The sequence below is a fragment of the Excalfactoria chinensis genome, chromosome 1, assembly GCF_039878825.1.
Source record: "Excalfactoria chinensis isolate bCotChi1 chromosome 1, bCotChi1.hap2, whole genome shotgun sequence".
NCBI lineage: Eukaryota > Metazoa > Chordata > Aves > Galliformes > Phasianidae > Excalfactoria > Excalfactoria chinensis.
Genome location: NC_092825.1, coordinates 104,346,905 through 104,358,729, shown reverse-complemented (window position 1 = coordinate 104,358,729; position 11,825 = coordinate 104,346,905). Strand labels below are relative to the sequence as shown.

The following is an 11,825-nucleotide window of genomic DNA, read 5'->3' as shown; positions in this document are numbered from 1 at the left end:
CTCTGCCTGAGGGCTGCGGGGAAGGGCCGTGCTTCCCTCTGGTTGCGGCTGGATGTTGTATTGCAGGGAGGTGTCGAGGGAAGAAATAAATGGCGGGTTTTGTGTGGAGGTTAGCGTGAGGGGCTGTGGTTTTACAGAGAGGTACGCCCCACGTTTCTAACCTCGTTAGTGGGTTCTGCATGGGTTTGGTCACTGGGAGCAAATAACGTGGGTTTTGTGTCTGTGTTACACTTTGCTTTGTAATTTTGTACTTACTGAACTGTATTCCTGCCTTTCCTGCTTGTCAGACTGGAAGCATTCGCCTCGTGCTTCTCTATGGAGTCCTATTGCTGCATATGCTCGCTGTGTGCTTTTGAGACTAAAATGAGTTTTGTTTTGCTTCTTTTTTCTGTGAATTATGTAGTGTGGTGAGTCTTGATTGTGCTAACTTTCCCATGAAGTTTCCCATTTCCCTAAATGCAACTGCAATTTAAGAACCTTCCTCCATGTCTTTATTGATGGCGAGTGGAGTTAAATCCAGTTTTTGGCTGGTTGCTAACAGAGTTTCTCAGAGGTCAGTGCTGGGACCAGCCCTGTTTAATATCTTTAATGATGGTCTGGATCGAGTGCATCCTCAGTAAGTTCACAGATGACACCAAGCTGGGAGGGAGTGTCAATCTGCCTAGGGCCTACAGAGAGGTGTGGACAGGCTGGATAGCTGGGCTCGGATCAGTGGGATTTTGATAAGACATTTCTGTAACAACCCCAGGCAATACAGCAGCTTGGGGCAGAATGGCCAGAGGACTTCTCAGGAAAAGGATCTGAGGATGTTAATAGGCAGCTGGCTAAATATGAGCTAGTAATGTGCCCAGGTGGCCAAGAAGGCCAACAGCATCCTAAATTGTATCAGAAATAGTGTAGGAGCAGAGGCAGGGAAGTGATTATACTCCTGTACTCAGCTCTGGTGAGGTTGCACCTTGAGTGATGTGTTCAGTTTTGGGGCCCCACACTACAGGAAAGACATTGAGGCCCTGGAATGTGTTCAAAGAGGGGCAGTAGAGGGGGGTCTGGAGCACAAGTCTTATGAGGAGCAGCTGAGGGAGCTGGGATTGTTCACTCTGGAGAAGAAGAGGCTCAGGGGAGACCTCATTGCTTTACAACCACCTGAAAGCAATATGTTGCAAGGTGGGGGTCTGGCTTCTTCTCCCAGATAAGAGTGATAGGATGAGAGGGAATGGCTTCAAGTAGTGGCAGGGAGGTTCAGGCTGGAGATTAGAAGTAATTTCTTCTCAGAAGGAATGGTGAGACAGCGGCACAGGCTGCCCAGGGAGGTAGCAGAGTCATCGTCCCTGGAGGTGTTCAAGGAAAGGGTAATTGTGGCACTGATGGACATGGTCAGTGGGCATAGTGTTGATGGGTTGATGGTTGGACAATGTGATCATAGTGGTCTTTTCTAACCTTAAGGAATCTGTGATTCCATAATGACCTGAGTTTGTCATGGATGGCCGGACTGGAGACGGCTGTGCCTTGAGGCGGTGGTTTCTTGTATTCTCTAGCACACTCATCTGTCTGAAAGGAGGTGATATAGTATGTCAAGGATCTCAATTTCTGAGACCTGCGCCATTCCCTAAAATTTGAACTGCTTGGAAATGTCATTTTTGCATTGTGAAAGTGTATTAGGTCATTAACGTTTTAGACAAAGGAAGCTGAACCTTTTCCTGTGTTAGCATGTAGCATCTTTAAGATGCAGCAGTGTGCATACCAAAACACACCAGAAGCTGGAGTTGGGTAGTTTATTATACAGAAAATGTTGGTATCGTTTTAAAATCGATACACATTCTCTTGGACTGTGCAATTGAAGTTATTTCATAGCAGTATCTTGGCACAGGAGGAAATTAGTAAATGCATTTCATAGAATCATATTAGTTAGAAGAGACCCTTTAAAGGTCATCTAGCAAAACTTCCCTGCAATGAACAGGGGCACCTACAGCTACATTGGGTTGCTCAGAGTCTAGTCCAGCCTAACCTTGAGCATCTCTAGGGATGGGGCATCCACCTCCTCTCTTTTTGTGTTGACTCGGGATTGAATTACTTTTATGTGGGATTGGATTACAAATAGCTTTCGCTTCTCACAAAAGGTAAAGTGTTCTGGGAAAAAAAAAACAACAAATTTTCTAGATGACTGAGGATCTGGCAAATTGGTGAGTTAATTAAGAAATGGAGTTACAGTATTATGTTTCACAACAGTTTCTAAACAATACTTTTGTGAATGTATAACTGTTCACATTTTCAGACGTGAGGATGTTAATTCTTACAGCTTTCTGAGGAACACTGCACACGTTTTAGATGATAAAAACAGATGTAAAGAGATAATATGATTTGCCTTAGGCCAGAGTGGCGAAAATTAGATTACACTCAAAGTCTTTCTGTCCCAGTGACTCGTTTTACGTTATTACTCGGTAGTTCTCTTAAAATGAGGTTATGAATTCCTGAATTGATGTAGCACAGAACAGTATTGTTGAGAGAAAGGACACAAGCAGAAGAATACTTCAAAGCAGTCACAGTGTTGTTTTTCTGGGGATTTTTTATTGTTTTTATGTTGGTGGTTGTTTTGTTTTCCATTTCAGAAGGATGAAACCAATGAGGACTTTGTTCAAGTCAGAAGGAGGGATTTGGAAAGGCTGACAACAGAGGTTATGCAATTGCGGGACTTCTTACCCAAGATACTCGAAGGTGATATTGTGTGGACGTTCCAGAAACTGGATGCTGTCGAATCAAGTGAGTGGTGCTATGTTGTGAGCTGAGATAGTTCCTGCCAAAGCTATTCAGTGCAAGCTGTTTTGCCCATATGAATGGTTATAGAGTTTGAGGCATTCCAGGTTTAGCTGCGATGTTTAGACTGCTTCAGTAAATTAATGTTTTTGCAATGAAGAAAATTAGAAACCACATTAGAAATCATTAGGCTAATGAATAATCAAAATATTCTCTTTAAGAATGTTTTGCTGTGGATAATGCAGTTCAGACAGGCAGAGAAGCTGTATCAGGGAAAAGAAGCAACTCTTTGTGGGAATGGGAAAGTATTCTGTTTTTCAAAATGTCTCTTAAAGTGATCAGCAAAAGAACAGGTAAGAAAAAACAACAACAACCTGTGGTTAAGAAGCTAAATTTGAAGGAATAGGCAATAGCTTTGAATTTAATAGGTTGAGCTTTGAAAACAGCCATTCTACCTTGAGTTTGAGTCAGGTCTTGACTTCTTCTCTGTGAGACTTTCTCTTGATGAGTACCCAAGCAGTCGAGTGAAAGAAGATCTACTAGGAAGTCCCTGCCTCCTGCTGTGAGTATCTGCATAATTCTTGGCTCATGTAGCCTTCTGGAATGAGACCTTGATATATAGTCTTCTGACGTTCTTTGAGACTTTGACCAAGATGGTAGAGGCTGAGATTGTGGTCTAGCCTCAAATAAATATATTGGCCACAAAGTACTGGAAGACAAGCAGGACTCATGAGTACTGCACCAGAACACTGTCTGTGTTGGTTAAGATAGATATGGAACCACTTTTCATAGGATGGTTCTATGAAAAGGTTCTAATTTGGTTCTTTGGTTCTAATTTGCTTTCCTGCTTGAAGTGCATTAGAATACCTAGAAAACATCATGACTCAAACATTTGTGTTCTCCAGAAGTTACTACTTCTCAGAATTACATTCCAGACTTTATAGGCCTTTCTCTGATACCAAAGATTGCATTTGTGTGGAATTTCCAGCAGTCTCCATCATCATCTGCTCTTTGGAAGTCTTCTTGCATGCCATCAAATACCAATAGAGATAAGCTGACTGTACCATCTCCTGCTGCCACTTAAAATGTCATCCATGACAAGAAGTGATGTAAGATCTGGAAATGGTGCATACTACTGCATGGTATCAAGGACTGTTGCCCATTGGGTTAAGCGTTCAACATTCTCAACTCATCTTTCTTTTACGTAATTTTATCAGTGCTCAGCTGCAAAATTTCTCTTATGCTCCTTGTGCCAGGCATCAAGATGACATTATCAGAGCATTCTAGCTGCAGGTTTGTGTTGCTGACACACTGATCTCAAAACTTTCTTCCAAATGTTTTGCTGGCTTGCCTTTACTCTGTAGGCACTTCGGAGGAATCGCTGAAGTCAATCTTTAAATTATCTTGTGTGCATCCCTACAAAGGAGACTTTTCTTCCAGTTAATTCTGTGGCTTGATTACTTATTCAGACTTTTACTACTGTTTTCTTCTGCAGCTGGACGTGTCAAGTGGTGATTTTTTACTATTCCATTCTGCTCCCACTTCTGTAGCAACGAAAGCATGGAATGAAGCTGTGGAACATGCTGCTCACAAGAAACAAGATGTCATAGGGACACCATTGCAGCTGTTGGCTGTCCTCTGTCTTAAAATAGTGAGCTGTCTGGTTCTGGTCTTTAAGTAATGTCTGTGGGTGTTACTGTGAGAAGCTTACGGGACTCATCTGGCAGCTGTTTGAAATGCTTTTCCATACAAGTCTCACAGAGGCCTGTGGCTTATCTGTACATCTAGGCTTTCAGCAACTATTACAGTTTTCTAGGTAGTGTAAACATCAATTGCTTTATAATCTGGATTATAGCCACAGACTTTAGACACCTTTTGTTTGTTTAGTTGTGAGACTGATGACACCTTGAATAGCTTCAGGAAGCTCTGAGATCATTGTATTTATCACCTGCATAGCTAGATCAGTTGGATACCTGTTTGCTATGGGAATATCCCACTGGTGGTATACTTTTTTCCCTTATAGGATGGACCTAATATTAGTTTCCTTTGACATAAGCCATCACAATACCTTAGAGGTAAATACTTCTCCTTTTATCTGGAAGCCTTCAAAAGACAGCATGTAGTAGTTTGTATACAGTCAGTAGTGCTGTTCCCTTTCTCCTGGCTCAGTCTTGGCTCCATGAAGTCTAGCAGCGAGGTGTGCAGTATCTTCATATGCCTGCTGGCACTGCCAGTACTGTATTCAGGATGGATCCATCTCATCAAGGGATGGAGGTGATTCTTTTCACTCTGGAGAGTTTGTCTCCTTGCAGTGAGAGAGATCTTCGCTGGGAGTTGGTCTCACTGGGTGTGCCTTCCTGGCAAGGATGAAGAGGTTCTTGGTCTGCCATTGATAAGCAGAGTATGCCCTTCTCAGACTGAGTATGTCTTTATGTTATAGAATCATAGCATATCCTGAGTTGGAAGGACTTGTAAGGATCATCAAGTCAAGCTCCTGGCTCCACAAAGGGTCACCCAAAAATCAGACAGTATATCTGAAAGCATTATCCAGACTCTTCTTGAACTCTGTCAAAAGCTTAAGACTCACGTTCACAAAGATACGTGGAACTGGACTTTGTGAAGGAAAGAAAGATTTCCCATCACCAAGTTGGATAGTTCCTCAGAAGCTCAATGAATCCACCCCCCCCCCCCCCAGTTCATTTTGATTTCTTTCCTTTGAGTAGTAGGTTGAAAAGAATTGCATGTTTGGAGAGAGTGCCCTAGCACCTGGGCACATCCCAGGAGTGGGATTTGCATTGCATGGATGCTCTCTGTTGAAACGTCCTGCTGTTGGTGGTTTAGAATCACACAAGGGTCAAGTGGAAATACATCCCACCTTCTTAGAAAAGCTGCTCAAAATGTCTTATTTTATACCTGCTGCTCAAAGTAACATGGATGCACTGGAGATGATAACATTTTGTCAGTTAGGACAGAGAAAGAAAGGAACTTATTTTCCAAATACTGTAGAGCTACTAAACTAAATGTATTTTTTTTTAATGTTATTTTTAAGCTTTGTGGTATCTTTTTATGGTGTGTAAGGTGGAATGATACAAAGATGGTAACAGGTATTCAAAAGGTTATTTATAAGGAAAGACTCACCAATATGGATACCTTCAGTGGGAAATGCTGAGGCAATCTCCAAGAGATGCTGCCTTAGTGGTGGTCAGCCCTTAAATGAGGTCTAGAGGAGATGGAGTCGAGCTCCACCCCTTCTGGGAGCACAGCTAAATTACTCTCACCTGTGCTCCCACAGCTGACCCAACACTTGCCTCAGCTGATTAATCAGAGGTTCAGGCTGTGATTACCAATTTCCCATACAATGGTGTGATCCCATGTGTTACTGGATAAATACATTCAGAAATACTGATGCTGTGTGTGGGGAAGCATATGGAGTGTGCTAAACCATAAGCAACATTCACAATCAAGGATGTGGTGCTTCAAGTGGTGCATAACTTATTTTATAGCTTTTAAAATTCAGAGTAGATAATGTTTGGCTGTGACTTTTTGAAATCACATCCATGTATTTCCTTTCTTTTCCTTTGTTTTGTGTATATGTATAGTAAGTATATATATACTTTTATATATCTATATAGTAAGCATATATATATATATATATATATAGTATATATAAGCACAATCATTGTTCGAAAAAAAAGTCCTTCAAAGTGATATTTTTTTCCTTAATCAGACATCAGGATCTTGTAATATTTGTAATATAATAATGTAATTATTATTGCATTGTTATCTAATTATTGATATTTTGATAATATTGAATTATTTAAAAATACATTATTAAAGTAATGTAAAAAATAATGTAATATTTGAAACTTGATTTACAGCCACTGAAGTAAAGCACCTGAATTGCAGCATGAAATATGTGTGTATTATATGGTGTGACAAATCAGACTGAATTTAAGGGAGTCACTGGTAAAATGGGTTATCACTGGCACTGTTTAAATGGCTTATAATGCATTATGAACGTTAATGTAAAATATTTGAAGTAGTTGCATAAAATTTCTGTTATCCACACAATTTGTCTGTTGCATATTGAAACAATCACTTTTGAATGACTTCAGTGTTCTTTTTCTTTGATTTTCACTGTAGTTCCTGAATTCTGAAGTCTGCAGACAGAAAACAAAATAGAACACCGGGTACATTTTAAGAAATCCCTGGGGTGCTCAATTCCAGCATAGTATCTTATCAGCACACACTATTTATTCATAGAATCACAGAATGGCCTGGGTTGAAAAGGACCACAATGATCATCCTGTTTCAACCCTCCTGCTATGTGCAGGGTCGCCAACCACCAGACCAGGCTGCCCAGAGCCACATCCAGCCTGGCCTTGAATGCCTCCAGGGATGGGGCATCCACAACGTCCCTGAACAAACAGGGATATTCCCAGACTTTCCCTGTTTTAAATCAGAAGCACCATACATTCAGGGTTGGTGGTTTTTTTTTATTGTCGTTTAAGTCCTGTTAAAACGTGGCAAATTGCTAAATAGCGGTTTGCCCACTAGGAGGTGGTCTAACACAAGCAGATGTTCAACGTGTCTCATAAATACTGTGCTTAGCGGATTCATTTTTCTTTAGTGCAAACCAGTTGGCTGTAACTTATTATTTCATTTATCTGATTTATTCTGTCACAGGCTTGGAGAAAAAGGAGGAGGAAATAGAGCAGCTGAAAATGGATTGTGAGCACTTCAGAGCCCGCCTGGAAGCAGCCCAGGCAGATTGCATGAGGGAGAAGAAGGTATATTTGCCGTCAGATAGTGAGATTTGTATGCATAGGTTTAGAGAAAGAAAGTGGGAGCAAATAATTTCCCATGTTCGTGTCACAAAAAACATTCTCAGCTTGGAAAACAGGCTCTTTCAGGTTTTTGTAGTGTTAAAATCAGCCATTAACTTTTTATAAGTATATAGTGACATACTGAAGTACAGCCTTGTGTGTAGATGGCATTGAAAAGGTACTTGACAAAATCCATTATTTTCAATTCAGTACAACCGTAACATATTATCAGAGAGGAAAACAGAAGATAATGTAAGCAACACAATGTGCAAAATGATGCTGGCTTCTCCTTTGGATTGCTTGAAGCTGTGTACCTATGGTTAGTTTTAGGTTCTTTTGCAATGCACCTACTGAGCCAGTTGCCACATACAGCTGTGAGTTGAGACAGAATTACAGAGCTGCTTTTGCTATATCAGTACCGTGTTTAGTGATTGTGTTTACTAGAGGGAAATTCTTAACAATGCAAGAATAATGAAGACCACAATCTCTCAGATCTTATTAGAATCCAAAAGACTTCATAGAAGATTACATAGACTAGTGATTAATTTTTGAGAGACAGTTGTGAATCAGGTGATTATTTGCTCCCTTCCTTGGAAGTGTCAGCTTAGCAGAAGCACATTTTGCTGGGGTTCTGCAGTTAGGATCTGCCAGGTGGAGAGTTGTACAAAGACAGATAAGTCTACAGAAGTTATAAATAAGTGAAAACTTGGGACTTGGAGTTTTAGGACATGTCTGTGTGGACAAGTCATTCTGGTGTGAAGTTTAATATGAATGTAGTAGCTGTCTGGCTGACAGCTCACATGATGGAATAGCTGTCTGTCTGGGTACTTTTCTGTCTGCTGTGATAGCTGTTGCAGTTTTGCTGTGCTTAGTTGTTTATACATCCAGGTCAAAATCTCAGTAAGATTTAATAGCATTGTTGCCTTAGATACTAATAAAGTGGGGCCCACCTTTTGTACACAGTAATATTTAAAAAAATGAATGGAAAGTGACTTAGGTTAGTGATTTCTTTTGGATGAAACTTTGAGTTAAAGCACGGGTAGTTAACTAAGAATTGTTGGTGTTTTTGTGTTCCTGATCAAAGCTCTTTGTATCTTTGCTGTTGTGCAGTGTACACCAGTTGCCTGAATGGCTCCTGTTGGTTGTCACAAAAGTGTATGCCCCATCCCTGGAGGCATTCAAGGCCAGGCTGGATGTGGCTCTGGGCAGCCTGGTCTGGTGGTTGGTGACCCTGCACATAGCAGGAGGGTTGAAACAGGATGATCATTGTGGTCCTTTTCAACCCAGGCCATTCAATGATTCGGTGATTCTGCATTTGAGTGGATAGTGCTTATGTATATTGTGAAGTCCTTTAGCATTTGGGATGAAAGAAGATGGTGTATACATGTCTGTTTGTATTTTTTCCTGTTAATGACTTGGCATGGCATTTTTCATTTGCTTGCTCTTCTAAGTGTCCTTGCATATAGTTCCAGAATTATTTTTTACATATTTATTTTCTGAAGGAAAAGGAAATGAAAGAAACGATAAAAATGCCTTTTCTGGCTGAGTAGTGTCCCTTGCTTAGGGGACCACAAATCAGAGTTCTGTTTTGCAAAACTGCTTTGCGGTGCTGCATCACTAATAAGGGAATTGCATTGCTTCCTGAACCTGAACAAAACCTGAAGCGTGCACGTTCCTATTGGCTAATGCCTCCTCTGTCTCTTTGTAGTTAAGTGCTTAAGCACTACTGTGTTCCTGTGCCTTGACCATTTCCTGAAGGTGGTGGTGTTGCATAACGCAGTGGTTGCTTCGTGGTGTGAACTCTCAGTAGTGTCTCTCTTCCAGGTTGTTTGCTTTCAGGCTCCATTTATCTTCCTGGCTCCTGAATGTTCCGTTTTGTTTTCTTTGCTTCGTTCCTTTGATCTGATGCTGTTCTTACCTATGCCCAAATGTGGTGTTTCTTGTGGCTCTGCATCCTAGTTGGGGGATCTAGCTATGTGGTATGGCAGAGCTTTGTCTTGCTGTTTAGGATTAGCATCCCCATGCAAAAAGCCAATAAGACACATTAAAATATACATTTATCTATGGACAGTACAGGGGGAAAAAGAAAAAATCAGGGGCAGTATAGGAAACAGACAGAAAGATGCTTGTGGGCATTTTGTTGATGCACATGGTGGCAGAATAGCCGATAATTCTGGCAGTGAGTTATGTAAAAGATAAAATTTGGCTAACTCACCTGAAAATGATCAGAGAATTAAGAAATGAGACCATTTTCATGACACTTCATGCAGCAAAGTTCAGTCTTTCGCATATATTAAACCATAAGGTGAGAGAAAATATGGAAAGAAAATAGACGTGTCATTCTGCTTGATAGATTTCATTTGAACATTCCAAATCCTTCCCCATGTGTTCCGTTAGCAGCATGACAAAGCAGCTCAGTTCTGGCTGTCAGATATGATACGGGGGCTAGGCAGGTGATTGATGATGAGCAGACAAACAACCTTGTACTGGTTGATTCTACGTTACATCAATTTTTGGGCGACTTTGCCTTTCTATTCTTTCCAAAGTGAAAGCAAAATATTGAAGTGAACCTCTAAAATGGCAAGGTATGTATTTTAAAGTCTCAATGAAAAATATATGCTTGAAGGTTGCGTTGCATTTACTTACTTTGCAAATTGACATTGAAAAGATGCCTTCTCATTCCCCAGACTTCATCCCAATAAGCAGATAAACAGGGAAGAGTGGGCTGAGGAGAACGTTTTCTGTGCTGAGTCTGAAGATCACATACCCCCAAATGGGCAGAGCAAGATCCTTCTGTTATTTTGTCATTAGATTGTCTGTGCTTCTCTCTCTTAATCCCTGAGTTAATATCAGTTTTCTTGTCAGGCCCCAGTATTTCCCTGCAGCACTAATACCACCCCTCAGCATGACCAGGGAGTTCCCACCCAGCTAGCAGACAGTGGTATCCCAGCCTCCATCTAACTGTCTGCACTGGCTTGAAACTGAGAAATGCAGCAGTTTTGCTATACCTGTGGCAGTTTGTGGGAAGCCAATGAGACGTAGAATCATACATAATCTTGTTACACCTTTTGGCAAGCTTCCTCTCTTACTGGAAAGATTGAGGCTGAGTCCTGGCTGTGTTGAATTGCTCTTTCTTCAGCCCCAGGGCGAGGACCACTAAAGCACCTCACTCAGCTGTTGGATACACAATGGAGTATGGGCTTTTCTGGTCCGAAGTATGAAAGGCACTTCAAACTTCAGGCTTGTTTTTCTAGGAACTCTTATTTTGCCACTGCTTCTCAGGAATATGCCAGTTGAAAGAAGTTGGAAGAACCAAGAAGGATAGCCAACAGTTTTCCCACAATAATGAAGGCAGCCCATTTTGAAGAACCCTCCCTTCCTGTAAGATGTTCCTGGTATCTTTTGTGAAGTGGCTGGGAAGGCTGACTTCTGATGCTGAAATCTCTTCTCTCTCTGAGATACACAGCTATTTGCTTAGGATGAGTAGACTTTCTTATCAGACTTCTCTAGGTGCCGCTCAGTCTCGATGGGTCACTTGGCTTGCCCTTGTGGACGGGCTTCTGGTTACTGTCAGCTTAAGTGATATGTTTACTACTTGGATGTAGCTCAGGGGAGAAAGTTCATATTCAGTGCAGTGAATTTGCCCCCACCCCCATATTCCCTCCCCACACACACCCTTCCATGTATGTGACTGTGGCGTTTCTTATTGAATCCTGTAGCCTAGAAACATCTGGGCTGACATGAAATGCAACCCAAATTTCTTTGTGTCATTTCAGGAGAAACTAGACCTCCGGCAGCACCTGCGTGAGGCCAAGCAGCAGCTCCTGCAGCAAGCAGAGTATTGCACAGAAATGGGTGCAGCTGTCTGCACCTTGTTGTGGGGTGTATCTAACAATGAGGAGGCTGTTAAAACCATTCTAGGAGGAGTAAGTATGGCAGGTGAATACTTACTGGTGGTAATGCTGGTAGATATTTAAAATAAGTACCTTGTTTTGTTACACATTTTAACATAAGAATATATTTCAGAAATAAATTGGACAACAGAGATGTTTCCTGATGTGAATATTCTTTAGGAAACATCCGTGTTCTTTTAAGAAGATCAGGAGATATTAAATGCTATCCAGCAATTATTTTATGTTGGCGAGTAAGGGTTACCTGTTGTCTGCCACACATGGTTAAAGTGGAAGCAAGGCTACAGCTAGCATAACGTTATCAAGCAACAATTCCCATGCCAGCAGAAAGTTTGGA

The 11,825-nt window shown here is 41.3% G+C and overlaps 1 protein-coding gene across 6 annotated transcripts in view; it reads left to right on the top strand.

The window, feature by feature from the left end:
• The window catches only part of HSF2BP (heat shock transcription factor 2 binding protein), a 99,749-nt gene that overhangs the window by 260 nt on the left and 87,664 nt on the right, over nucleotides 1-11,825 (top strand). For 5 of the 6 annotated variants that reach the window (XM_072343111.1, XM_072343129.1, XM_072343120.1 and 2 more), the window contains exons 2-4: nucleotides 2,607-2,757; nucleotides 7,438-7,541; nucleotides 11,354-11,503. In XM_072343111.1, coding sequence (XP_072199212.1) covers nucleotides 2,607-2,757; nucleotides 7,438-7,541; nucleotides 11,354-11,503 — 405 coding nt within the window. Of the gene's footprint in view, nucleotides 1-47; nucleotides 142-2,606; nucleotides 2,758-7,437; nucleotides 7,542-11,353; nucleotides 11,504-11,825 lie in introns of those variants that run through there. The other variant, XM_072343102.1, reaches the window with a different exon arrangement.